General features: G+C 36.4%; 1 protein-coding gene across 8 annotated transcripts in view; it reads right to left on the reverse strand.

Annotated features, from left to right (window-relative positions):
* Window positions 1–592: 592 nt before the first annotated feature.
* REV3L (REV3 like, DNA directed polymerase zeta catalytic subunit) overlaps window positions 593–14,730 on the reverse strand; it is a 197,236-nt gene continuing 183,098 nt past the window's right edge. For 5 of the 8 annotated variants that reach the window (XM_023727674.1, XM_004372470.3, XM_023727676.1 and 2 more), the window contains 5 exons: window positions 11,100–11,237; window positions 9,556–9,746; window positions 8,637–8,883; window positions 7,010–7,219; window positions 593–1,964 (listed from right to left, as the gene is read on the reverse strand). In XM_023727674.1, the coding sequence (XP_023583442.1) occupies window positions 1,824–1,964; window positions 7,010–7,219; window positions 8,637–8,883; window positions 9,556–9,746; window positions 11,100–11,237 (927 nt within the window). In that variant the 3' untranslated portion in view covers window positions 593–1,823. Of the gene's footprint in view, window positions 1,965–7,009; window positions 8,884–9,555; window positions 9,747–11,099; window positions 11,238–14,730 lie in introns of those variants that run through there. The other 3 variants (XR_002823319.1, XM_023727677.1, XR_002823318.1) reach the window with 3 other exon arrangements.

Genomic DNA, 14,730 nt, shown 5'->3' on the forward strand with positions numbered 1-14,730 from the left:
TCCTGGAACCAGGAGAGAGGGGGAGGGGGAGGGGGAGGGAGAGCTGTAACATCAAAGACGGCAAGAAGAGGTGGCAGAGAAGCGGCAGCAGCAGAGGCAGGAAATGACGTGGTGAGCCTCCTGGCCCATGGAGTGAGAAACCTGAGTGCCTTCAGGCAGGAGGCTTGCTAGCAGAATAGGGTGCTCTGGGCATTTTGTGGACCTAGGTTTGCTAACCCATGGAGCTAGAGTTGAGTGCCTCCTGGCCGAGGCTTACTGACAGAATGGGGTGCCTCTGGGCACTTCGGCAGAGCTAAAAGAGCTTTGTAACAGTTGCCCAAGCAGGGAAAAGGCCAGGCAGAGAGGCCAGGGAGAGACTGCCTGGGGACACTGCTGAAAAGAGGCGGATGGAAGAACTGTATCCTGAGTGTTTCTGAACCTGAACTGTAACCTGTTATCTTCCCTAATAAACCCCATAAGTGTGAGTATTGTCTGTGAGTTCTGTGTGGCCACTGCAACAAATTATCAAACTCAGCAGAGAAGTTGAGTGTGCTGTGGGAGGGACAGAATATGTAAGAATTGGTTTTTAAAAAAAAAAAAACAAGGCTGGGGAGAGGAGGTATGTCTGACCTCTACCTCATAGGAATCAGCTTTGGGCTGTTGATCTTGATTCTACTTCCCCCTTGTGAAGTTAGAGGAGGTCAGATGCCTCTGCCATGCCATTATTACAATTTAACTAATTGAAACTCAGGAAAGGATAAGGTAAGATGCAACCAACATTGGCTTATAAAGCAAATAATAATATAAAGCCAATAAAGCAGATAATACCATTTATAGCAAGATAAAACCATACTGCCTTATTTCATACTTTATTCAATTTTAATATGGTTTCCATTATTAACTTTTAAAACAAAATGATTTCCAGTTTAGAAAACAATGCACTGACCACATAATTCCTTTTTCATTTTATAGTTATACAAATATTCTAAATACACAATTTGTGTTCAAGATGATGGCAAATAAGATTAACTGTACAGTACATAATGAAAGAAAATATTTTAAGCATATTTAGAAGCAATAGAAATGTCTATACAAAACAAGCAAAAATGGAATAAAATTTTTTATTTTTAAAGTATTGCAACAGGCCCACAAGTTTGTAACAAAAATGTCTTTGCACAGTTCCTCACAATGCCCCATTGATAGCTAAAGCAAGACAGCGGTTTTAGAAAATAATGTTTCAAAATGCTACACATGGTACTATTGTTTGCACAGTTTGATCAAAATAACAAATCTACTTCGAGTCAAGCAAAACCTAGAGGAAATATACCAAACAACTTGAAAATCATCTGTATAAAATTCATTGCACATTATTTTACTCAGTTGTTTGAAAAGTAAAAAAGTGTATTTACAAAATATTTCGCAGTCAAAATTATAAAGTGAATGGCTATCTCTAAGTAACACGTCTTGATACAGACAGTTCAAGGAAACACACGAATGTTTTTCTTTAAGAGGTTTTCAGTGCTCCTTCCATAGGGAAGTAAACATGAGCTACTCAAATGGATTTATAAGATGGCACACATACTGGAGCAAATTCAACACCTGCATTATAAAACAATGTTAAAAAGGTGAAAGAATGAGAAATTTGTACATCGTAAGAAGCGAGCTACTCAGAGATCAACACGTACAATTTTTAATTCTGTTAGCATAAAAGTCTTCATAGTCTTCAGAGAATAGACAGATAATGAACATCCTTGACTCGATGAAAGTTGAAAAAGCACCATGCACAATAGTTTAGTGCTGAACACTGAAAAAAATAGCACCCGGAATTCTGTGACACTGACAGTTTAAAACTGGTCTAGTAATTGCCGGAGATACGGTGCCTTGGATAATTCTCTATTTACTCGAGAGAGTTTGAAAAGTACAGGGCAGTTCAGAGAAACACACGGGATATGTCGATCAAAGCAACCTGTACAGTTCTTGCATATCTGAAAGTATGAGAAAAAAATAAAACAATAAGAAAAATTTCTATGTATATGTGTAAACAAACTTTTGTAATCCTTCCTTTTTTATTATATTGTACTATATTTTTATTATTTTTATTGTACTTTAGATGAAGGTTTACAGAACAAATAGTTTCTCATTAAATAGTACACATATTGTTTTATGGCATTGGTTAACAACCCCACGACATGTCAACACTGTCCCTTCTCCATCTTGGGTTCCCTATTACCAGCTTTCCTGTCCCCTCTTGCCTTCTAGTCCTTGTCCCTGGACTGTTGTGCCCATTAGTCTCATTTTGTTTTATGGGGCTGTCTAATCTTTGGCTGAACAGTGAACCTTGGGAGTGACTTCATTACTGGGCTAAAACGGTGTCGGGGGGCCATACTCTCGGGGTTTCTCCGGTCTCTGTCAGGCCAGTAAGTCTGGTCTTTTTTTGTGAGTTAGAATTCTGTTCTACGGGACCCTCTGTTGTGATCCCAGTCAGAGCAGTCAGTGGTGGTAGCCGGGCACCATCTAGTTGTGCTGGACTCGGTCTGGCGAGGCCGTGGCAGTTGTGGTTCATTAGTCCTTTGGACTAATCTTTTCCTTGTAACTTGTTTTCTTCATTCTCCCTTGCTCCCGAAGGGGTGAGACCAGTGGAGTATCTTAGATGGCTGCTCACAGGCTTTTAAGACCCCAGACGCTTACTCACCGAGGTAGAATGTAGAACATTGTCTTTATAAACTGTGTTATGCCAACTGAGCTAGATGTTCCTTGAGACCATGGTCCCCACAGCTGTCCACCTAGCAATTCAGTTCCTCAGGGAGTTTGGAAGTGTCTATGGAGCTTCTATGACCTTTCCTTGTACAAGTTGTGCTGGCTTCCCCAGTATTGTGTACTGTCTTACCCTTCACAAAAGTTACCACTTATCGGTTGTCTATTTAGTATATAATCCCTCCTTTCTGACCTCAGTACAGATTACTGGCAGACATATGACACATAACACATTGCAAAAGTTTCATTAATTTTCATCTCTTAGAAGTCTAGCCTACCCTGCCCTATGTTGAGACATTTCTAAAGGACATTATTTCACAAAACAGAGTGTACAAAATTACCTAGTGATTCATTTCACCCGAGATCAACTTTCATTTACAGTAGAATCTTATTATATTAAAATCCACATAATAAGCTACCTAGTTACCAAAGAATGTCTCTTATACATAAACACTATTTTTTTCAAATTACTTAGGTTTATCTTTTTATGTGCTAATCACAAAAAAAAACTATTTTCTTATTTCAGAAGAGAAAATGCAGTATGAAAAAATCAAATGATGTGAATTTGAAAGTAGTACAGACAGTCCCTGGGTTATGAATGACATCTGTTCCTAACTGTGCCTTTATGTCGAATTGGTAGGTAAGTTGGAACAAGTGCATATGGTTCTTATATAGCCTTACTTTAGGGCAAGAGGAAACCCTGGTGGCATAATGGTTAAGAGCTACAGCTGCTAACCAAAAGGTTGGCAGTTTGAATCCACTAGGCGCTCCTTGGAAACTCTATGGAGCAGTTCTACTCTGTCCTATAGGGTCGCTATGAGTCGGAATCGACTTGACGGCAATGGGTTTGGTTTTTGTTTTGGGTTTTAGTGCAAGAAAAGGCTCAAAGCCTTTTCAATTATTTAAAAGCTGCATGCGTAGCAAGTGAAGGTGATTGTGACTGAGTAGGGGTTGGTTCAATCTTTTCAAAGTGAGGGCAAATTTACGTAACATTAAAGAATATGCACTTCTTAAGGCTCCCGGGTGATTCTGATGTATGAGACCTGATCTAAAGGAAAATAATACAAGGTAATTTTTAAAAAGAGGAGAGCATTATAATGTCTTACACAATTATCAGCTTTTAAACAATAGTTGAAAAGTCTTAAGTTACACATACAATTAAAAAAGATTACAAAACATGAAAAACATCAAAAAATTAAAAAGGATACTACTGAGGACCCCAAGGGTCAAGAAAATACAGGCTGATTTTTCCCTTGAACAGTGTATCCAAGTGATTTAAAAAAGGGATACCAAGCAGCGCAACTACTCTAGCTTCTCTTTTCAGAGAGAAATCAAATGTGCTTTAGTGAATTCTCTGACCTGTATTATCAAAGAGCTGCTGTTTTAGAAATGTCTGGCGGAGTGCGTTTCTGTCCTTTGCCCCAGTATTGTCCAGTCAATTGAAGGGCACATTTTTCTGAGTACACTGATTATTGTATCCAATATTGTGATATTCTGACAAGCAAACTGTTGAGAAGCATGTGCTTCAGTCTGTTCTATGAAGTCTGAGCATACTGTTGTACTATGAAGACTTTCACTAGTTAGATCTCTACCAAGAGACTCAAATCTATTCCCAAATATAGAATTTCTCTATTACAGCTCTATGTACTATAGCTACATTCAGGTGCCAGGACAAACTGATAAATACTTAAGTACCCTCTCTGCATGTCTGATAAATATGCCAGGATGGAATTACTTGCCTCACTAAATTTAACTCAATGGTTAGTTTCATGATCTTTACTGGTGACTTAAACCCCGAGCATTTAGCTGGATTCAGGCTTACATTTAAAACTTTAAATACCACAATCTGAACACTTACTTTTTAGCTCATAAGGAGGCAGACATTTGAAAAACTCTGCTTTTACCTTTATTGATTCTTTTTGTTGTCCTTTGGCTTACTTTCTAATTTAAAAAAAAAATTTCAGTCAGATGCTTAATTCATTTGTTTTCATTCTTCCATGTTGATTATTGAAAGTGTTCAGGTGATGAATTTTTCTCTGAGCTCTGCTATCAATCTGCTAGCATCTGAGAGGTAGGGTCTTCTTATTTAATAGAGAGTGCTACAATCTTCAAGTGAAAGGATCATTTTGTTTTCTGAGTTTGTTATTAATCACTAGTTTTATGGCATTGTATTGATAAAGTATTTCTTTCTGAAATTTATTGAGGTTTTCTTTACAGACAAATTTTATGGTCAATTTTTAACATTCTATGAATACCTGAAAAGAAGGTGTATTCTCTAGTATTAGGTTACAGAGATTGATATATAGGCATAAGGTCTACCTTAGTATGTTATTTAGATCTTCTGTAACCTTACTTATATCCTGATCACTTTAACTGTCTTGGTCTAAGAGAGATGTCATAAATCTGTTACTAGTATGTTTCTGTTTTTGCATTACATCTCCTATCATTTCTGCTTTATGAAAGTTTCTATGGATTATTTAATGCACTAGAGGCTTACACTTTCTTTTTTTAAAAAAACTAAAGGTAAAAATATTTCTTGAAAGATGATAAACCATCCTTACTTATACACAACATTTCTTTTAAAATTGCATTTTTATAAGAAATAATAACTAATTTTGAGAACATTCTGGGTAAATTAATGGCACCAACTAGTACAGTGTTTGTAGCTAAGGGCAGAAGACAGGAGGGTCCAGGGAAGAGACGACATGCAGCCTCTGACCTTAACGGAGCTCTGGAGGTAAAGCTCACATTTACTCTTCGTTCTAGATGCCAACAAGGGAAATTTCTTTGCCTTCACTGAGTCCACTTGGTATTTAATGGGGCAGACAGACACACACGTAATCACAGTAAAACGGTAAAGCAGAGGAGGTTATGGCAGGTAGCCCACTGTAGGGAAGGTTTTATCTGGTCTAGGGGTTTAAGCTTATTCCTCTCAGATGATTTGCAGGGGTAGAGGAAAGTGTTCCAGGCAGAGGGAACAGAGTATTTAAACGCCAGGAGGTGGGAGAGATTAAGGTGCATTCACGGACCTATGGAGCCCTGGTGGGTCAGTGGTTAAGAGCTCTGCTGCTAACCAAAAGGTCAGCAGTTCAAATCCACCAACCACTCCTTGGAAACCCTATGGAGCACTTCTACTCTGTCCTATAGGGTTGCTATGAGTCAGAATCGACTCTACGGCAATGGGTTTGGTTTGGGTTTCATGGACCTATAAGAGGTTCAGTATGGTAAGGATGGAGGGTAGAGTCTGACCGCGAAAAGGACAAGAAATGGTGATAGAGAGGTAGCAGGCAGGTGCTTGAATGGGGAAGACTTGCAAACTTTTTCATTTTATTTGACAAAACTGAGGTCAAGGGACTTGCCCAATGTTAAGAAGTCTACACTAGAATCCTGGTATCCTTACTATCAGCTTGGTTCACTTTTCACTAAATCATGCTCTCTCTCAATTATTCGGTTAATTTTTCAAAATGCTTCAATAACTTTATATTGTTCTTCTAAATGAACCAAACCAAACCCCAACCCAAAATTGTCCTTCTCTAGCCTACAAGTTAAAAATGTAACTTAAAAATATGATGGCATAAGATATAATTATTCCTTCAAGAAATATATTTCTTTGTTTTTAAAAAATGTGCTATGCCAATTTTTCTTTAGATGTCATTTTCTGGCTTACTTCCAAGAGATTTCTGTTATTTTTTTCTGCTAGAATTTCCACATTTGGAAAGTCATCTCTGCGTGTTATGTCTATATCTCAGCTATGCCACTTACTAGCAGTGTAACAGGGAGTAAATTACTTAACCTCCTATGTCAGTTTACTAATCTGTGAAAGTGCCTAGAACAGTCTCTGGCACACAGAAATATTCAATCATGTTAACTATTAATGTTCTATCTGCACTCTTGTAGTTGTGAACCTTAAGAAGTTTACCAGAAATTCTCTAGGACAACCAGATTTTTGTGAGAATGACTACTGTAGATAGAACAATTGAAACCTTTCTTTTTCTAATACTATTATAGAAAAAATTGGGCAGATAGGCATTCTAGTTCTAGGTTTTAATAAACATGATACAGTATTCCATCAAAACAAACAGAAGAAATTATAAAACAAATAAAGCTATTTTTAATAATTACAGAATTTTTGAGACTTTAAGAAGCTTATCAGTTCAGAACCCTCATTCCACTTTTCACACCAGTTTCATGTTTCATACTACACCTCAAGAGATTACTGCATTTCTCTGAAGAATCATACTGCTTGGAATTCTGAGTCTACTGAACAAGGTCGTACCTTTACAAGTTGCTCCTGTTTGCGTTCCAACTCTCGAATTTCTTGGTTGAGGATGACTGCGACATGCTGAGGCTGGCTCCGACATTTACAACAGATGCCACGTTGAGTCAGGTCATCACACACAGGACAGTGTAACGTAGTGAAATATTGTGAAATAGTGCCTTTCCGCCCTTCAGGTTCACTTCCAGAGGAGCTGGTGGCTTTCTTGATCTATAGAAACATTCAGATAAGTCTCAGCCAGCCGAGTTGCTATTCTCATGCTGATTACAGGTTCACTGAGGCATTGTTTCATTCATTCATCCAACAAATACTGAGTACCTACTATGTGGCAGACACTGTTGTAGACACTGGGGCAATTAGAGATGAAAAAAGTCCTTGCTTTCATCTTAGTCTCATTAGATATTTAACGATCCTCTGCCACCAGTCAACTTTTTGGTTGAAATACATAGACGTATGAGATCATATAGGGCAGAGGAAATGAGAGAAATTCAGATTGAGAGGGGATACTGTTTAAAGCTGCACAAATTGGGTCATGGAAATAAGGTAAGTGGAAGGTTGAAAACAACAAAGGTAACTTATAGATTGCTTATTGAGCAATATGGGGAAAAATCTAAGCAAAAGTAAACCTGGAGCATTTCAAATTTAATTAGATACATGTCACCTAAGAACTCTGCATTTGAAGTTAATACTGGTTTTGAAGACTTGCCTTCTGGTACTCTTTTTACATTGAAATAACATTATCATATTATTTCTCCTGGAGTCTTATAAATTACTTTGCATAAAAGCTTTTAGGTCAGTCTCTTATGAATGCCATTGGTTTAACATTCTTGCTGGTGATGAAATAAAAACAATAATAAAAGAAGTGAGCTTCCTGGTTTAGCACCAGGGTACAGCATTATAGATGCTAGCCAGTATGAAGTCTCTGAAGCACAGCTTCAACCTCAGTTTTCTAGTTTACTCGTTTCCTTTAGGCTATTAAGTGCTATTGAGAAAGTAGAATGATTTAAGTATCAACCTTTATCAGTTTCTCTGAATACCACTGCCTTTCATAGTCTGAGATAACAGCAATGAATGAGCAGATAGGAAGTGAATTCTAACCAGAAGATAAAAACTACTAGTCTTCTAGAAAAATGTATCCCAGATTATTACAGAATCACATACTGTTCCTTCAGGCTTCTAATGAGTCAACTAAGAAAGCTAAGCTAAGCTCCCTTTGCTAAGATTTCACATTGAATGTTTTACTTTAATATGCTACTTTAAAATTATTTCTTTAAGACTATGTCTGCATACTTCATCCTGTACATTTTAAAACATACGTTTTGAAGGTATTTTTGCTTTCCTTCATTTATTTTCTATTAGCTGGCTTATTCCAAGTTGTTTTGTGGTTTAGTGTTTACCTTGGGATTTATTTTAATAGTTCTATAATTTGGCCAACCTGACAGAAGCTGGGAAGGTGTCTGTAGAAAACTTAAAAGTTTCTCTTTTAGGAAACTAGGAGAGTGTGGTATCTTGGCCAGTTTAGGATAACAGAGTATCGGCTTTGCCTCTCACACCACATAAATGAAATATGGGAATTTTAAATGAAATCGCTCTCTGGTATAGCGTAGGTACTATATAGTAAGCTTACCCTTGGTAATTCATGATACCAGTTGAAGACATCAATACCAATAAGTGAGAAGATTCTTGCCAAGGGTGGAAGGATTTGCTTGGTGATATAGTAAGTGGCATTCAGTCTAAGAGTCGGGTCCTGCAAGACTTCTACTGGGCGCCTTACGAGCTGGATGAGTGGTACTCCTGGGGTCCCATAAATGATGACATATGGCACTCGCTCCCCAACTCTCGGCTCAGAGCGCCGGTCATAAGTAAGCATTTTCCTATTAAATCCAAAATAAAATACACATTCAAAGACTATCATGCAAGGCATTTTTCCAGCAAATTAAATGAGAATTAAACAAATATGAAACAATGGGAAATCTACAAGGGGGTGCCTTCAAGTTAAGAGTTACAACTGCCTTGAGAACTTTATATACTTCACTTAGTTGAGACCAAGTGGATTTGCTGTAAGAGTCTGAAACTTACTTTTGTACATCACTGCTACCTGGAAAATAATATATGAGTTGGCAGATAGCAACTGGCTTTAAATGTTTTTTCATCTCTTAAGAACTAAATCTAACAATTTAAGATAAGATGGAATTCAGCTGGTTAGATTATCTGACTCCAGAAAGATACCATCTAAGTACTTTGGTAGACCAATAACTAAGGACTACCTAGTAATTTTGATGTGGGAAAAACAAGTGAATCAAGCTCCGAATCATATCACAATTTCACTGAACAGTTTCCCCAGAAGGAGTTCCTTCTTGTTCTTCAGAGCTTACAAAGTATGGGAGGTCATCCATTCCCCTTCAGTGAGGCTTCATGTAGGCAGGTGAAGAAACAATTGTTTGTTCCTGTGAACTAGGTGTCTTTTCACTTACTCCAAGCCTGTGCAGAGCCTCAGGCCTATACTTGGCAGGTACTGAGGTTTGTGCTGTTGTCGACATCATTACCTTGTGAGTTCAAGGGCTGGCACACAAGCTCCAGGCTTGTAAGAGAAACTTCCTCTGTATTCCTTGGCAAAGATAAAATCTTGTATGCTGGCCTTCCCTTCCAGAAGCTTCATACATTGTTGCTGAACATACTGTTTAATTAGACTTATATCTCTTGTTTCAAATAGCAGCTTTAGAGAACGCTCAAGTATCTTAAAAAGAAAAAAAAAAGATTATTACTATAAAGACAAAATGTTCTCTAGTATGTTTCATCATTGTTGTTATACTTTCAATTATATCACTACGAGGTGATCTGTTGATCTACCTAAATAATCTGTTACTTACAATGGTTGGATAATAAAAATTACTGGAGATGGAAAAATATTTTGGAGATTTCATACAGCTTGCTGTTTCTAAAAACAGAATATGTAGTTTGAGGAGAATCATACTGGAATGGTATGCAGATGAACATTTGCCATGTGATGAGCAACATGAAACCTTTAAGTTTTTCTTAACTAGCCAAAACACTCTAGGCACACAAGGCCAGACATAATTCCGTGCATTGTTTTTTATTTACACTGCTAAACAAAGAGCCAGATTCAGGTGGACAGAGAGTTTAAGTATCACTGAGCAGTGAAATCAGTCTTTTTGCCTTTTTATAGTGTTGATAAATATATACTAGTGGTGACAGAGTTTTTTATGTTGAAAATATTCTGCTAGGAATATGCACTGGATTTCTGTAGTGGATTGAATTTAAATTAGATCTAGGTGGAAGTTCTGTATCTTATTCTGAATACTGGAATCTATACGTATTTACATTAAAAAAAAAAAAAAAAACAACAAACCCACTGCCATCGAGTAGATTCCGACTCATAGCAACCCTATACGACAGAAGAGAGCTGCCCCATAGGGTTTCCAAGCTGTAAATGTTTACGGAAGCAGACTGCCACATCTTTCTCCCATTTACACAATAGGCTTGTTAATTTTGCTTAGGTGTAATTCTGAATGCAGAGAAAGAATATACTGGATGATATCTCCTGCAGAAACTAGTACTGAACAATACCCAAAATTCACATCATAATAAAAACAACAGTCAATCCATTATGCTTTTAATGCTCTCATAAAACTTAGTGTGTTGAGTACTATTCCCATTTATAACGCTTATTTTTGGTTTGCTATGGAAGGAGTCAGAGACTGAATAAAGAAAAAGAAATCTAAATACTATGGTTAAAATTACTACGGTTGAAAAATTTGGATAAGTTATAATACCACCGTTCAGAAATCTCCCTAATTTCTATTTGATAACCCAAGTAAAATATCAGTTAACCTGGGGTGGATTATGTTACTTATGAAATTCCTCTGTTGCTAATTTCTCTTCTTTATCCTGGCTCCCAAGCGTTTTGGTGTTGTCATATGACACATCACATTGTCATTTCTGTTGATAGGCGGGAAAACTCCTACCAAGTTAATGTGTTGCTTTTTAGCAGTTTTGATAAAAGGTAAGGTGTTTAAGGATAGTTATATATTTATTTCCTGAAAATGAAGACAAATTAGATGAAACTTACCTTAGAAACAGCAGGGCAGGAATCTCTTCTAACTGTTTCTATTCCTTTTGCATCAAAAACTGGGTCCTTTTGTTCCAGTGTTTCATACATGTAACCCACATACCTCTTTTTTGTTTGTAAGACACAGGGCAAATATACCTGTAGTGAAATTAACAAAATGCCTTCTCAATAACCATTTTCCCCCACCATCAATATTTTATTTTTATTTCCCTCTTTTCTTTAATCAAATGTTAATTATAAATTACAAAAATTCTAAATATGGTTTACAGCCCGACAAATTCATGATATAACACCTGGAGATGAAAGCACACAAAACGAGCTGTCTCTACTTCCTTACTACTCACTCACACCTTTTCTTGCAGTATCACTTGCTTCTACCTCAACTGACACTGCTCCCTCAAAAGTCAACAATGATCCCTTCTTAAGTAATTAAAAAGATTACCTTAATAACACCTATTTATGGTACAAAATTAAAAAGGTATAAGAGAGTACAGTGAAAAGTCCCTGTCCCCTAAGCCTCTGCTTTCCCTTCCCTAGATACATTTTCCTTTATTGGTTTCCTGTATATTCTTCCAGAGATATTCTAAGCAGACACAGGTAATTACACATTCTTCCCCCCATAATGCTAGTTTACCATAAATACCATTCTGCACGTTGCTTATTTCATTTAGTAACTTACCCGGGAGAGCATTTCATCCTAGTACAGAAAACTTGTTTTGTTTTGTAGCTACATAGTAGTCCACTGTGTGGGTGTATCATAATTTATGTAACCAGTCACTTACTATGGTCATTTAGGATGTTTCCAAGCTTTTGGAATTACAAATAGTGCTCTGGTGAACAACCTTGCATGAATAAATCTGTAGGATAAATTCCTTTAAGTGGAATTCCTGGATCAATGGGTTTATGCACAGATTTCTTTTTTTCCCTTCCTAATGTTACTATTTTGGTCCTTTCCACTACCCCCAAGCTTTATCAATAATGACATTAAATGTAAATGGTCTGAACATCCCAAATAAAAGTCAGAAATTATCAGATTGGATAAAAAAGTAAAGTCCAGCTATACACTATCAGAAATACAGATTAAATATAAAGACATAGAAAGGTTAAAAATAAAAAAATTGAAAAAGATATACAAGCTAATACTAATAAAAAAATTGGTAGTAGTTATAGTAATATTTAAAAAAAGTACATTTCAAGACAAGGAATACTAACGAAAAGGGTCAATTCATCAAGAAGCCATATAATTCTAAAAGTGTGTGTACCTAATAAGAAAGTTTTGAAATATATGAAACAAAAATGGACACAACTGACAGGAGGAAAACAGGCAAATGTACAACTATAGTTGAAGATTTCAGCAGCTCTGTTAGTACCTGACAAAAAAAAATCAGTAAGAATATAGAAGGCTTCAAAAACACTATCAATCAAGTGACATTTATAGAACATTCTATCCAACAATCAGAATACTCATGGCTTTTCAAGGTCACAGTGAACATTCATCAAGATAGAACATATACTGTACAAAAAAATTCTGACCACAATGGAATTAAATTAGAAAAAAAATGATTTTTAGAATATCCTCAAATATTTGGAACTCAAACAATACACTTCTAAATAACCCATGGGTCATTATCATTCACATAAATGAATAAAAATCATTTAAATGAATGATAATGAAAACAAAGATATCAAAATTTGTGACATGCACCTAAAGCAGTGTTTAGAAAGAACCAAAACTGTAAATCCTTTAAAAAAGATTGACTTAAAATCACTGATTCAAGTTTCCAAATTAAAAAAATAGGAAAAGAATAGAAAACTAAACCCAAGGTAACGAGGAGGGAAATAATAATAGAGTGGAAACTAATGAAATGTTTCTTTGAAAAGTTCAATAAATTGAAAAACCTCTAGCTAGACTGATTAAGAAAAAACACAATTTTTCAATACCAAAAGTGAAAGGTGGGACATCACTAGAGATCCTACAGATATTAAAATTGTAACAAGGAAATATGAACAATTTATGCCAATAAATTTGACAACTCAGGAGAAATGGATAAATTCCTCGACAACCACAAGTTATCAAAACTGACACAAGAATAGAAAATCAGAATACTGCAATATCTATTAAAGATGTTGAATTTGTAATTAAACAATCTTTCCAGAAAGGTCCAGATGACTTCACTGATGAATTCTAACAAACACTTAAAGATGAAATAATTTTAGCAATCTTACACATTTTTTCTTTCAGAAAACAGAAGAGGGACCACTTCCAACTCATTTTATGGGGCCAGCGTTTTCTTGTCCCAAAACCACACAGGCAATACAAGAAAATAAAACTATAGATGAATATTCATGAACATAGGCAGTAGAACCCTTAACAAACATTTAAGTTTTCCAGGGTTTGCTTTTATGTTTAGGTCTGTGATCTGTTTTGGGTTAATTCTTGTATATGGTGTTAATTCCTACACACATCATGCTCTTCACTTTACCAGAAGGGTTAAGCAGCCCCAGAACCTTACACATACTTCTAGAGCAGCGCTCATCTGCTCTCTAAATTTTCTCTACCAGCCCACCCCCCCGCCCCCCGCCCCATTAGACTGCTTACTCTTCAGGGCAGATACCATATCTGAGCCCTCTTTGAATTTCTTCTAGCATAATTCTTGGATCAGAGTAGGTACATGATAACATTTGGAAGTCATCTTTGATTCTTTTCTCCCTCTTTTATCCTTTCCATACCTGCTCTCCTAAAATAATCACTTCCTATTCTTGCCTATCCTTTTTTTCTCAATGTTTCTTGAATTGTACCTTCTTTATTTTCCCTATTGTCATTACACTAGTTCAGTGTACATGACTGAAAGGCTAATCCTCCTCAAACAGTTCTGATCATATCACGCTCTTGCTCTTTCTAAACAAAAGTGAAAATAGTTAAAGGTCTTTGGGGCAGTCTATATTTTTCAAGAATGGCTGCAACATAATCTTCTATTCTATATGGCCTTCTTACTACGTGACTCTAATATTCTTCCCATTAAGAGATGGGTCTATGTTCCAACTCCTTAAATGTAGAATAGACTTGTGATGCTGTGTTAAATTGACGGTGGGTCATAAAAAAGCAAAATAGCTTTTGCCTGTTTTTTTTGGGATACTCACTCCTGGAACCCAGCCATCATGCTGTGAGGAAGCCCAAGCAGCCCCAGGGAAAGGCTAGATGTAGGTGTTCAGCTGACAGCCCCAGCTGATGTCCCAATCAGCAGCCAGCATTACCCACCAGACATGAGTGAACTCATTAGATGATTTCAGCCCAGCTGAAGACACAGGCACTGTGAAGCAGAGACATGCCATCCCTGCTGTGCCCTTTCTTAATTTCTGACCTAAAGAATTTGTGAGCATAATGAAATGGCTTTTGAGCAAAATAAAACTAAGTTTGAGGTGGTCTTTTACACAGCAATAGTAACTAGAAAAATAATTTCCTTATATAAGTAAAAATTTTTTGAGAAAATTATATGAAACTAACAGGAGAGACTATTTAAAATTAAAGTTTTCAATGACCATTTTTTTTTTTTTTGTTTAGAGTTTTTTAATTACCTTTTCAATCTCTTCTTTTGTTATGGGTTTATTTAGTTGTTCTACCTCTGTTTGT

This window comes from Trichechus manatus, unplaced genomic scaffold (assembly GCF_000243295.1).
Source record: "Trichechus manatus latirostris isolate Lorelei unplaced genomic scaffold, TriManLat1.0 scaffold00017, whole genome shotgun sequence".
NCBI classification, from domain to species: Eukaryota; Metazoa; Chordata; class Mammalia; order Sirenia; family Trichechidae; genus Trichechus; species Trichechus manatus.